General features: G+C 46.4%; 1 protein-coding gene and 1 long non-coding RNA gene across 3 annotated transcripts in view; one reads left to right on the top strand and one right to left on the bottom strand.

Annotated features, from left to right (window-relative positions):
- LOC109023215 (uncharacterized) overlaps window positions 1–11,519 on the top strand; it is a 29,483-nt gene extending 17,964 nt beyond the window's left edge. Inside the window, exon 3 of the long non-coding RNA XR_002002588.4 lies at window positions 9,416–11,519. This is a non-coding gene — a long non-coding RNA (uncharacterized lncRNA). The remainder of the gene's footprint in view (window positions 1–9,415) is intronic.
- HAUS4 (HAUS augmin like complex subunit 4) lies at window positions 1,325–12,234 on the bottom strand. Of its 2 annotated transcripts, none has more exons than XM_004054923.4 (10): window positions 12,001–12,234; window positions 10,182–10,258; window positions 7,623–7,765; window positions 7,410–7,541; window positions 6,633–6,767; window positions 5,392–5,488; window positions 2,960–3,105; window positions 2,697–2,827; window positions 2,273–2,341; window positions 1,325–1,805 (listed from the first exon to the last, which is right to left on the bottom strand). In XM_004054923.4, the coding sequence occupies exons 2-10, from the start codon at window positions 10,234–10,236 to the stop codon at window positions 1,622–1,624; spliced, it is 1,092 nt and encodes a 363-aa protein (XP_004054971.4). In that variant the 5' UTR covers window positions 10,237–10,258; window positions 12,001–12,234; the 3' UTR covers window positions 1,325–1,621. The 2 variants fall into 2 exon arrangements, with proteins under 2 accessions (XP_004054971.4, XP_018864981.3); XM_019009436.3 differs by having other exon boundaries at window positions 12,009–12,059.
- Between the last annotated feature and the right edge of the window lie 1,112 nt (window positions 12,235–13,346).

The raw sequence follows: 13,346 nt of genomic DNA, 5'->3' as shown, positions 1-13,346 counted from the left end.
GTGAGCCATGTTTTTGCTACTACACTCCAGCCTGGGCAACAAAGTAAGACCCTGTTTCAAAAAAAAAAAAAGAAAAAAAAGTTGAGTCAAGGACATTAATTGTTCTTGTAAATAAATCCAGACCATCACCCCAAGACAATTTCCTTGGAAAGTGGTTTCAGAAACTGAGTAGGCTCTTCTAAATAAAGGTAGAGGCCTTCTGTTTCTGTCCACAGTCCCCTATTTTGACACCAGCCAGGACTCTGCCTTGTTCTAAGCTAAGTAGACTGTTGAACTTGGTTCCTCAGGGGGAATCTCCTCCAAACCTCTGCTTTTAGAGAAAAATGTAGCTCTCAAACCACACCAAGGGAACCAGGAACACAAGTGGCTTGTGTCCTTTCCTATAACTGAGCTGGCCACTGGCTGCTTTTTTTTTTTTTTTTTTTTTTTTTTGAGACAAGGTCTCACTCTGTCACCCAGGCTGAGTGCAGTGGTGCCATCATGGCTCACTGCAGCCTTGACCTCCTGCGTTCAAGTGATCCTCCTGCCTCAGCCTCCTGAGAAATTGGCACTACAGGCACATACCATCACGCTTGCTAATTAAAAAAATTTTTTTCAGCTGGGTGTGGTTGCTCATGCCTGTAATCCCAGCACTTTGGGAGGCCAAGGTGGGCGGATCACTTGAGGTCAGGAGTTTGAGACCAACCTGACCAACATAGTAAAACCCTGTCTCTACTAAAATACAAACATTAGCTGGCCATGGTGGTGCATGCCTGTAATTCCAGCTACTAGGGAGGCTGATACACAAGAATTGCTTGAGCCTGGGAGGCAGAGGCTGCAGTGAGCTGAGATCACGCCACTGCACTCCAGCCTGGCAACAAAGTAAGACTCTGTCTAAAAAAAAAAAAAAATTTTTTCACAGAGACAGGGGTCTTGCTACGTTGCCCAGGCTGGTCTCGAACAGCTGGGCTCAAGTGATCCTCTTGCCTTGGCCTCCCAAAGTGCTGGAATTACAGGTGTGAGTCACTGCTCCCAGCCTCAGCTGCTTTATTATAACTCCCACACTGATACCCATAGTGAGAAAATAGTTCCCTACCTGCCTGAGTATCTAGCACTCCTCTGGAGATTATAGTTCCTCAAGAGCAAGCCCAAATTTAATCCACTGTACTCTTCCAAAATGAAGGCTCTAAGACTTGATGTAGGCAAGCTGGCATGTCTACTTCTTACTCTTTGCATAAGCATCATGAATCTGTTTCTATTTGGATCCACTCAGTTCCCTGCTCCTTACCCATATAGCATTCAATGTTCTTTTTCAATCTTTGCCCAAGGAAAGTGACTAAAATCCTAAGATATAATATCATAACTTTATTCAGGAGATAATCAAATACAATACAGGGCTGACACTGACACACAGCTATGCATAAAAATTATATAAATCTTCTTGCTAGATTTTCCAGAAGAGGCCCAGTCATAAAAAATAAAGAGAAACCAGGAGAGTGCCTAAATGACTGCAGTGTTTCAAGCGTAAGCATTTCCACACTCCCTTGTAGTGAAGGCAGCCCCAGGTGAAGGTGGTCCCACTAGCAGGAAGATTAGGAGGCAGCAGCTATGCAGAAGCCATGTCTCCTGGCCCTGCCAGAGCTCAACGGTAGGCTTTGTTGAACTCCTGGAGGGCCCACCGCTTGTTCTCTGTTGCCTGCTTGAGTACGGTGTACTCTTTCACCAGCCTGTCAAACTCCTCCCCGAGGACCTCATAGGAGTTCAGGACCTGTCTTGACTTCTCCATGTCCTGCTCCTGTAGGTGAATGGCTCCCTCCAAACGGTCCCTAAGAGCCCAGGCAGAGAAGGTACAATATAAGGGTGCTGCTCCTCAGAAAGTAGTGGACAAAAATGAAAAACTTTTTTTTTTTTTTTTTTTTTTTTTGAGATGGAGTCTCGCTCTGTCACCTAGGCTGGAGTGCAGTGGTATGATCTTGGCTCACTGCAGCCTCTGCTTCCTGGGTTCAAGCGATTCTCCTGCCTCAGCCTCCCGAGTAGCTGGGATTACAGGTGCATGCCACCATGCCCAGCTAATTTTTGTATTTTTTAGTAGAGACAGGGTTTCACCATATTGGCCAGGCTGGTCTCAAACTCCTGACTCAAGCGAGCCGCCCACCTCGGCCTCCCAAAGTGCTGGGATTACAGGTGTGAGCCACTGTGCCCGGCCAAAAATGGCAACATCTTTAAATAAACGAGTTTAGGGAATGTGAGAACCACCTGTGAACAGCTGTACTAGACTCTTAGGAGTTCTCACCTAATCAGACGATGAACTTCCACTTTCTCAACAGTGTAAGTGTCGGACAAAATCTTTAGCTCCTCCATCCTGACACAGGGAAGAAAGAAATGTCAAGGCAGGAAGGTCCCTGATAGCAGCAGGGTTGGGAATGGACGTAGTACCTGCTGACGGTCAAGGTGTGGGCTAAGCACTGATAGGATAAACAAGGTCACTCTGAATTCCCGAGCAATTGATCTCACAGTAAAGTGCCTATTTCAGAAGACTGTAAAAGTCTCAAGGATGTTGAAAGCTTTTGGGTAATCCAAAAGCTAATACTGCTATGTGACATTTACTGGATACCCACAAGGCGCTAGGATAAGGGACAGGAAAGAGATTAGGGTAAGGGATAGAGGGCTGATACGTGAGACAGAATCCCTTAAGATCCACAGGGGTCACAGCTCACCTCAGCTTAAGGATCATAGCACCGCACTTGACTTCCAGGTACTGGGCATTGATGCGGTCTAGCTCGGATTGAGTCTTCAGCCGGTGTTCTTGAAGAAGCCTCTGCAGCAAAGTGAGGCAGCGGAGAAGCACCTGAGCCCAAGATGGAGGAAGAAGAGGGCATAAAGATAGTAGAAAGGAGGGTAGATCAGGAATCTTTGTCTTCCCCAAAAGTGCTCCTGGGGTCAGGATAAAGGAAAGGGGCTTTCCCATGCCCTGATAAACCTGGGAGTAAGTAGCACTCTTCTTCTCCAGCAGCAACATCTGCTCCTTCTGCTGGCTCTTGGCATCCTGGCACTGCTGCTGCTCACCCACCAGGACCTCTGCGAGTTTCCACACCTTTGCTGCCTTCACGGTCTCACTGTCAGCATCTGAGCAAAGGGGCAGAGGACTGACAGGAAAACCCTAATCGCTACAATCCCTGTAAAGCAACCTTCCAGTGCCCCTATCCTGTATCTAGACCCACAAATCCTGCCTTATGACAGGTTTTCTTCTAATAATCTATTAAAAATGGCCCCATTCTGGGCTGAGCATGGTGGCTTATGCCTGCAATCCTAGGACTTTGGGAGGCCAAGGCAGGAGGATTGCTTGAGCCCAAGAGTTCAAGACCGGCTTGGGCAACATAGTGAGACCCTGTCTCTATAAAAAAAATTCTAAAATATTAGTTAGGCATACTACGCACCTGTAGTGCCAGCTACTTGAGAGGCTGAGGTGAGAGGATCACTTGAGCCCAGAAGGTCGAGGCTGCAGTGAGGTGTGATTGTACCACTGCACTCCAGTCTGGGTGACAGAGTTTAAAAAAAAAAAAAGGGGGGGGGGTCTGGTTCTCATAATTATTAAATAAATTATCTTCACTCTTACCTTTGATTCCAGATTTGGACCTTAATTCTTTTTATTTTTTTGAGACAGAGTCTCTCACTGTCACCTCGGCTAGAGTGCAGTGGTGCGATCTCGGCTCACTGCAACCTCCACCTCCCAGGTTCAAGCAATTCTCCTGCCTCAGCCTCCCAAGTAGCTGGGATTACAGGCACCCGCCACCACACCCAGCTAATTTTTTGTATTTTTAGTAGAGACGGGGTTTCACTATATTGGCCAGGTTGGTCTCGAACGCCTGATCTCATGATCCACCTGCCTCGGCCTCCCAAAGTGATGGTATTACAGGCGTAAGCCACCGCGCCCGGCCCAGACCTTAATTCTTAAGTCATAGAAATGGTTTAAGGAGACCAAGTGTGGTAGCTCATGCCTGTAATCCCAGCACTTTGGGAGGCCAAGGCGGGCAGATCACCTGATGTCAGGAGTTTGAGACCATCCTAGCCAACATGGTGAAAACCTGTCTCTACTAAAAATACAAAAAAATTAGCTGGGCAGGGTGGCAGACGCCTGTAATCCCAGCTACCTGGAAGGCTGAGGCAGGAGAACTGCTTCAACCTCGGAGGCAAAGGTTGCAGTGAGCCGAGATCACGCCATTGCACTCCAGCCTGGGCGACAAGAATGAAACTCCGTCTCAAAAAAAAAAAAAAAGAGAAAGAAATGGTTTAGGGAGGAAAGTTCAGACTCAGATGTTAAGCTTTATTATTTTTGTAAAAATGATACACATTCAGGGCCGGGCACGGTGGCTCACGCCTGTAATCCCAGCACTTTGGGAGGCCAAGGTGGGCAGATCATGAGGTCAGGAGACTGAGACCATCCTGGCTAACACGGTGAAACCCCGTCTCTACTAAAAATACAAAAAATTAGCCAGGCGTGGTGGCGGGCACCTGTAGTCCCAGCTACTCGGGAGGCTGAGGCAGGAGAATGGTGTGAACCTAGGAGGTGGAGTTTGCAGTGAGGTGAGACTGAGCCACTGCACTCCAGCCTGGGGGACATAGCGAGACTCCGTCTCAAAAAAAAAAAAAAAAAAAAAGAGAGAGATACACATTCATTCAGGGTGGTCAGACTCAAATAAGAAAATCATTACACAGAAGCAAGTAAAAGCTGAAATATGAATACTACATCTAGAAACACATTATTATAAACAGCTTGACACAGATGGTATTATACCCTCCAAGCTTATACAGAGAGTATAAGGTGTTCTACGAGTCTGAACTTTCCTCCCTAAACCATTCTGAACCTCCTGAGAGAACTCATCCTTCCCTGCAGCAGGAGGACACTCCCACTTGGTATCTTGCCGAATAAAAAGAGTCCTTACAAAAGTCCTTGTTTTGGCCGGGCATGGTGGCTCACACCTGTAATCGCAGCACTTTGGGATGCCGAGGCAGGCGGATCACCTGAGGTCGGGAGTTCCAGACCAGCCTAATCAACATGGAGAAACCCCATCTCCAGTAAAAATACAAAATTAGCCGAGCGGGGTGGCGCATGCCTGTAATCCCAGCTACTCGGGAGGCTGAGGCAGGAGAATCGCTTGAATCTAGGAGGAGGAGTTTGCGGTGAACAGAAATGGCACCATTGCACTGTAGCCTGGGCAACAGGAGCAAAACTCCATCTCAAAAAAAAAAAAAAAAGTCCTTGTTTTTATTCTACCAGCAACAAAACAGATAAGCATCTCTGATGGTTCTAAACCTCTGTCCCGAATCTAAAATCAAAATATATTATTCTCAAAAGAGCAGACCAGGAACCCTGAAGTCCAGCTGTGAGCAGAACAGACAGCTAGCACTCACCTGAACTGGGATCATAGTAGCAGAGCAGAGTGAAACATTTCTTTTTGAGCTGCTCCTCTACTTCTTGCTGTAGCCGAGCCGTCATCCACACAAAATCCTACAGTCATAGAAGTAAAGGCAGAAATGCAAATAGACTGTAAAAACTAGGACATCTCAGCCAATGAATACATGATGATAACCTCAATAATAGCCAAAGAAAATGCATCAAGAGACATCAGAGAGACTCATTTTTCACCTATCAAATTAGCGAAGAATAAAATGACTGTCAAGACCCCATGTTGGTGAGAACATGGGGGATCCAGGAGCCCTGAAAATACCTTTCTGGATAGCAGTTTGGCATTAGGTACCAATATTCTATATGAGTATGCACTGACTCAGGAATCCCACTTTTAGCACCAACATTACAGAAATAATCATACAAAGGTAAAGAAACATATGAACCAGCATGTTCATCTCCCTGTGGTTTCTAACAGCAAAAATGTGGAAACAACCTTAATATCCACCAATAAGGTTAAGCAAATTATCCTACATCCATATAATAGAATCCTAGCAGGGATTTAAACTGATGACATAACACTAAGCACTATGTGCCTAGATACTTTGCTAACAGTGCTATAGAAGCTATCATCTTATTTACATTTATGTATTGACTTGAAAAGAAATCCAAAATATATTACATGAAAATAGACTATACTTTTCTTTTTTTGAGACAGGGTCTCACTCTGTGCCCAGGCTGGAGTACAGTGGCATGATCACAGCTCACTACAGCCTTGACCTCCCACCCTCAAGTCATCCTCCTGCCTCTGTCTCCCGAGTAGCTGGGACTACAGGTGTGCACCATCAAACCTGGCTTTTTTTTTTTTTTTTTTTTGGTAGAGACGAGGTCTCACTGTGTTGCCCAGGCTGGTCTTGAACTCCTGAACTCAAGTGATCCTCCCGCCTCAGCCTCCCAAAGTGCTACGATTATAGGCGGAAGTCACTACACTCGGCCTTATACTCTCTATATAAGCATGAAGGGTATAATACCATTTATGTCAAGCTGTTTATAATAATATTGTGCTTCTAGATGCAGTATTTCAGCTTTTACTTGCTCCTGTGTAACGTTTTTCTTATTTGAGTCTGACCACCCTGAATGTGTATCATTTTTACCAAAACAATAAAGCTTGACAAAAAAAACATTTTAAAGATATGGGAGAAATTAAACCATTTCATTTATTTGGTTCCAATATCTCCCCACCAACCTCTGAGAATGGCATGAGTTCCAGAAGGTCCGCTTTCTCCAGCCCCAGCAGTGGAGGTATCTCCCTCTCCTGGCTAGGACCTAAGAGCCGCATCAGTTCAGTTACAAGCAGCCGCTGTTCAAGGGTCTCATGAAACTGAGAGAGAGAGAATAAAAAACAAAAAGAGGCAACTATAAAACTTCTCCCACTCCACCTCTTCCATCCTTATGAACCAGTTTTTTACATATTTTCAAAGTCCTCAAATATATCATCCCCCCTCAGATAACTCAGCTGCGAGTGACTTCTCCTGTCAATGTTTCTATTTCAAACTCTGATAACACATCCACTCCTTCCCCATAACTACAGTCCATTTCTCTTTTGACAACCCATTTCTCAAAGCTCCTACTTCCCCTAGATCACATCATCAGACAAAGCCACAGTTGGCCTGGTCATTCCTGTAACTGGTAACCAACCCCCACCTCATTTCTTTCACCTCACTTTTTTTTGAGACTGAGTTTCGCTCTGTCACCCAGACTGGAGTGCTGTGGCGCAATCTCGGCTCACTGCAATCTCCGCCTCCCAGGTTCAAGCGATTCTGCTGCCTCAGCCTCCCGAGTAGCTGGGATTACAGGCGTGTGCCACTGCACCTGGTTAATTTTTGTATTTTTAGTAGAGACGGGGTCTTACCATGTTGGCCAGGCTGGTCTCAAACTCTTGACCTCAAGTCATCAGCCTGCCTCGGGCTCCCAAAGTGCTGGGATTACAGGTGTTAGCCACCACGCCCAGCCTTTGCCTCACCTTTTTGTCCTCAGAAGTTACATTTGTGTCTTGTATCTTCACATAGTAGTCCACAAGCAACTCTTGAATGACTCTATGTAAAATCTCAGACCTCAACCATGTTGTCTTATGCAGTCGAACTTCCTTCCATGCCTAGAAATCCAAAAAATCTCAGGTAGGAACCTCTCTCTCAGGATTTTCCCTTCTTCTTATCTCTTCTCCCAAAGCCCTTACCTGAGCCTGCTCCTTTGCTAGGGTGAGGCTTAAGCCACTCTCATCCACATGCTGTGAGAGATTCAGGAGAAGCTTGCTGAAGTATGGGTTCTGTAACAGGTCCTCTTTACTCAGGTTACAAGGAGGAAGTTGTTTGCTGCACACTTAATATCATGTCCCCACAGATACAAAAAAACAAAAAAGGTGTGGACTCTTACTTTACATAATTGAGCATAACTTAATACTTCCAAAAAACCCCTAGGATTTTTATAGGAAAGACTGCTAAATCTAATGAGATTTTTTAAAAATCCACAAATAAACAAGGGTAATATTCAAGGTAACAAGCATTTATATTATATACAAGGATATTAAGGGGGAAGAAGTAATAAACTAAGATCTTAGGAAACGGAAATGCAGTTGGTACATATTAGACAAATAGAATAAAAATTAAGGGACCATTAATAGGAATCACAATACACAAAATGCCTCATTCATCCAAAATTAATAGAGTTCTTGAAGTAGGGGGAAAAAGACACAACACGTGAAGTTCCAACTTTGGATATGATATGTAGTCGCATAAACAAGACTAACAGAATACACTTAGAGTAAGTTAAACATTCAACTAACCAATTTTTTTTTTCTTTTTGAGACAGGGTCTCACTCTGTCACCCAGACCGGAGTGCAGTGGCACGATCACAGCTAACTGCAGCCTTAACCTCCCCGGATCAAGCGATCCTTCCACCTCCTGAGGAGCTGAGACTACAAGGCAAACCACGATGACTGGCTAATTTTTTTTTTTACAGACAGGGTCTCACTACATTGCCCAGGCTGGTCTTGAACTCTTGGGCTCAAGTGATCCTCCCACCTTGGCATCTCAAAGTGCTGGGATTACAGGTGTGAGTCACCACAGCTGGCCCAAATTCTTTTTTATTTTTTTCTTTTGAGATGGAATTTTGCTCTTGTTGCCCAGGCTGGAGTGCAATGGCGTGATCTCGGCTCACTGCAACCTCCACCTCCTGGGTTCAAACGATTCTCCTGCCTCAACCTCCCGAGCAGCTGGGATTACAGGCATGCACCACCACGCCTGGCTAATATTTTTTGTTTTTTGTTTTTTGTTTTTTTTTGAGACGGAGTCTCACTCTGTCACCCAGGCTGGAGTGCAATGGCACGATCTTGGCTCACTGCAAGCTCCACCTCCCAGATTCACGCCATTCTCCTGCCTCAGCCTCCCAAGTAGCTGGGACTACAGGCACCTGCCACCACGCCCAGCTATTTTTTTTTTTTTTTGTATTTTTAGTAGAGGCGGGGTTTCACCTTGTTAGCCAGGATGGTCTCAATCTCCTGACCTCGTGATCTGCCCGCCTCGGCCTCCCAAAGTGCTAGGATTACAGGTGTGAGCCACCGTGCCCAGCCTCTAATTTTTGTATTTTTAGTAGGGACGGGGTTTCTCCATGTTGGTCAGGCTGGTCTCAAACCCCCAACCTCAGGTGATCCACCCGCCTTGGCCTCCCAAAATGCTGGGATTACAGGCATGAGCCACCACACCTGGCCAGCTGGCCCAAATACTTATAATTGTCAGTAGAGTTGAGTAACCCATGTAGATACAAAACAGCACAGGCATGAGAAAAAAGTGTAAGAAATTGAGATCCTCTGGTTATTCCATATGCTCAAGGAGCTTTCTTTCCATTTCTTTTTCCATATGCTCTCTGTTGGGGTCTTTTACCTCTACTTGCCAAAACACCCAAATTTTCATTCTTTGGAACATTATACCCAAAGTCTTTTTGGGAAATAAGAAATCTCTTTTTTTCCCTAAGGTACTGAAGCATCCAATATGGAAATAGTCAAGATATAGAAAATGCAAGCTCTTGAAGGATTCAAGATATAGAAAGGATCTGAGATATGGAAAGAACTCAGGATATAGAAGGATCTGAAATTTTGGAGACTAAGATATGAGAATATTTAAGACACAGGTAGGAAGGACACCTTCAAGGAATTTGCTGGCTACCCTTATTTTTATAATATGCTTGCTAACATCAGCATGGGAGCATCTTGAGTTTTTAGCCTACTACACAAGCAGATATTGAACCAACATTAAACAGGACTTAGTGTAGTCTGTTTTCCAATAAGAGAGTGTTCAAGGATCTTCATGTATTCCAGTTTCCTCAGAAACACATGCTTCTGTGAGGAAAACCATACTGGGGAAACTTATAAATCCTTTTTTTTTTTTTTTGGAGTCTTGCTCTGTTGCCTAGGCTGGAGTACAGTGGCACAATCTCAGCTCACTGCAAGCTCCGCCTCCCAGGTTCACACCATTCTCCTGCCTCAGCCTCTGGAGTAGCTGGGACTACAGGTACCCACCACCACGCCCAGCTAATTTTTCGTATTTTTAGTAGAGACAGGGTTTCACCGTGTTAGCCAGGATGGTCTCGATCTCCTGACCTCGTGATCCACCCACCTCGGCCTCCCAAAGTGCTGGGATACAGGTGTGAGCCAATAAATGCTTTTTACTAGAAAAGGCAAGAACCTGGATAAGACCTCTCTGGATAAATCATCAAACCTTTTGCAAATGGCTACTCTTACCTTGTTGAAGTATTTCCATCCCTTCTCCAGGTGAGCAGAAATCCCCGGATGCCATTTGATTTTCTTGGGATTCTAATCTGTGGAACCAAGAAGTGAAAGAAAACAAAAAGATGAATAAACAGCTGGCTGCTCCAAGGACACTACCTTACGCTCAAATTTCTGTTGTCCACAAGCTGGAAAGGAACCTCAAGGATGACTTTTACAGAGGGCCTATACCACACATCCTGGGTCCCAAGCTCTTACACAAGCTTTATGGACAAACAGATTTACAAGTGCCAAAACATGTCACATTCTAAGCACACATGTGTTTCCACTTGCTCCAAGCTGTCCAAAAGGAGCCTCCTAAAAAGAGAACTTTCCAATTCACTGAGTCTAAACAAGAGGATTCTCCACCACCATCACCATTATGCCAAAGTTAAAACTGAGCTGCAGCTTCCCAGTTATGAGTGAACTGGGGGAAAAGGGAAAAAAATCAAAGTCTACTTTTTCCCCCCAAATAACTCAGCTATCAAATTCCATAATAGTTTTTTTGTGCTTCTTTAACTTTTGTCTAAGATCTGTTGGTAGGGTTTTTTTTTTTTTATCATTAACTCTAGAATCATCCTTCAGGAATGACAAATCATTCCACACTTGAACAACTGGTTTTCACATAACAGCCTAAGAAAAGAGCACCTGGAGGAAACAGCGTGACGAGAAGACTGACAGTGAGGTCAGTGGCAAAAGAGTAATGCAAAGGCGTAATGTGGCTACAACGAGAACGTGAGCTGTGGGTGTTTTGCCAGAACATGGAGTGCGCTGAAAGGAATGACACCAACACAGGGGCAGTAAAGATGGGCACCGTTTGACCTCAGGAGACAAAAATTTTCCCTTGACATGACTTTTCATGCTTTTGCTCTGCCCCTCCTCTCTGCAAGGTATCAAACTCCAAAGGGCAACTCAGCCTCCCAAAGCTGAACAGGCATTGAAGGTTATTATGATTTAACGCTTCATGTTTATAGAACATTTGGTTTACTCGATCGTTTTATGAGTAACATCAAAGTAACTACTCATTTGTTTTCTAACATGGTCTAGAGGGGGACGCAGCTGAGGAGGCAGAATGCTGGGACTTCATTTGCAGCTCGGCCGGCCGTTGCTTCTGAGAACTTAAGGAAAATGCTTTTCTCTGTGCCAAACTTTTCCCACCTGCAAAACTGAGATAACGATTCCTGCCTTGGATGAGACATTAAGAATTAATAACACAATCGACTTGTCAACAAAAGCCACTACTTAGTTAAGTTCAGTGTTTTAACAATTCTGTTTATCGTTGATCTATGACTGCAAATAAAAAGTTTCGCAGGCAAATTTCGCACTTGGAAATGAAGACCAACCCAAATTTCAAAAAGCCAGCTGTTCGTCCCCCCCTAGGGTAAGTGTCCCCTTGCGTTTTTTAGGGTGCCTTTCTTTACCCTTCTTAAAGGTTACAGGGCGTGAATGGCAATCAGGTTCGATTCTCCACCCTCTGCACTCAGACGTGTTAAAACGCTGCTACGGGGACCCAAGCATTTAAATGTTCTGACTCAGGCGTCTTTTAAATTCTTAGAGCTGTCTTTACACGCTGCACTGAACGTTAAATTGATTTTACAGGTATTTTCACAAGATATGACCCTTACAGGGCCCGAGATGAATCAAAATGCAGAACGGGCTCTCCGGCGCCTACTTCCCTTCTGTCTGGGCGGCCAAGGATTCCCAAGAGCGACGACGGTCTCCGGCCACTGGCCGGAATGACTCTCCCAGAGCGCCTCTTCCCCGAAGCTCCGCCCGCCGACCCTCTAAAGCAAACCTGCACACCCTGGGGCAGCTGAAGCTCTCAAGGCGGTGCCGAGAACCTCGGCTGGGGCGGACTGGCCAGCAGCGTCTACACCCCAGAACCCGCCCGCGCCGGGACTCCGGAACCTCTCGTTCGGGCCGGGCGCAGGGGCTGGGGGAAGCGAGGCCCGGAAAGACCAAGCTGGAAGGCCCGGGAAGGGGAAGGAGCCGAAAGTGCACTAGAGGCTGCGTCGAAGGAGGTGGAGGCGGGGCCACACTGAGGCGGGAACGGCAGGCCCCGCCCCTCAACGGGTGCGCGCTGGGTTCCCAACGCCCTGGGTTCGCACGCTCGGGAGGTGGAACCAGGACTGGGAAACAGGATAGTCTCGGAAAGGCTTTTTTGCCCCTTCTCATTAGTGCCTCCCCAGTGAAGGGCAGATGCTGAGAAAATGGTAGTAATTGCTAACATTTATTGAGGGCCTACGATGAGTCAGGCACTACGCCAAGCATTTTGCTTGCCTTGCCTCGTTTTTTTTTTTGTTTTTTTTTTTTTTTTTGAGACGGAGTCTCGCTCTGTCGCCCAGGCTGGGGTGCAGTGGCGCAATATCGGCTCACTGCAAGCTCCGCCTCCCGGGTTCAAGCAATTCTCTGCCTCAGCCTCACGAGTAGCTGGGATTACAGGTGCCCGCCACCACGCCCGGCTAATTGTTGTATTTTTACTAGAGACGGGGTTTCACCATCTTGGCCAGGCTGTTATGGAACCCCTGACCTCGTGATCCACCCGCCTCGGCCTCCCAAAGTGCTGGGATTACAGGCGTGAGCTACCGCCCTCGGCCAGGCCTCGTTTAGTTCTTAAAGCGTCCTGTGAGAAAGTCACCATTATACTCATTTTACAGAGGGGGAGAACTGAGGCACAAAGGGTTAAGTTCGAGGTCGCCATTTGGGGGGTCTAAACCTGTCCCAATAGCTCTCGGAAGGAACCTTCCCAGACCTGCCACCCACGCTGCGTCCTGCGAGTCTCCTCACTAGGGCCTGGCTCTGAGGCGCTGCCGCCCAGCCCAGCCCAGCCCAGCCCAGCCCAGCCCATGCCGGGCACCACACACTGCTTCCTCAGGGTCACCTTCCTCTCGAATTCCCACCACAGACTCCCTATTAGCGCGCATTCCTCATTCGCCTGTTTTGTTTGTTTGTTTTCTTGGGGGGACGGAGTTTCGCACTTGTTGCCCAGGCTGGAGCGCAGTGGCACGATCTCGGCTCACTGCAACCTCCACCTCCCAGGTTCAAGCGATTCTCCTGCCCTAGCCTCCCGAGTAGCTGGGATTACCCGCACGAGCCACCACGCCTGGCTAAGTTTTGTATTTTTAGTAGAGACAGGGTTTC

This window comes from Gorilla gorilla, chromosome 15, assembly GCF_029281585.2.
Source record: "Gorilla gorilla gorilla isolate KB3781 chromosome 15, NHGRI_mGorGor1-v2.1_pri, whole genome shotgun sequence".
Taxonomy (NCBI): domain Eukaryota; kingdom Metazoa; phylum Chordata; class Mammalia; order Primates; family Hominidae; genus Gorilla; species Gorilla gorilla.
The sequence above is the reverse complement of the archived record's forward strand: the minus strand, read 5'-3'. Positions and strand labels throughout refer to the sequence as shown.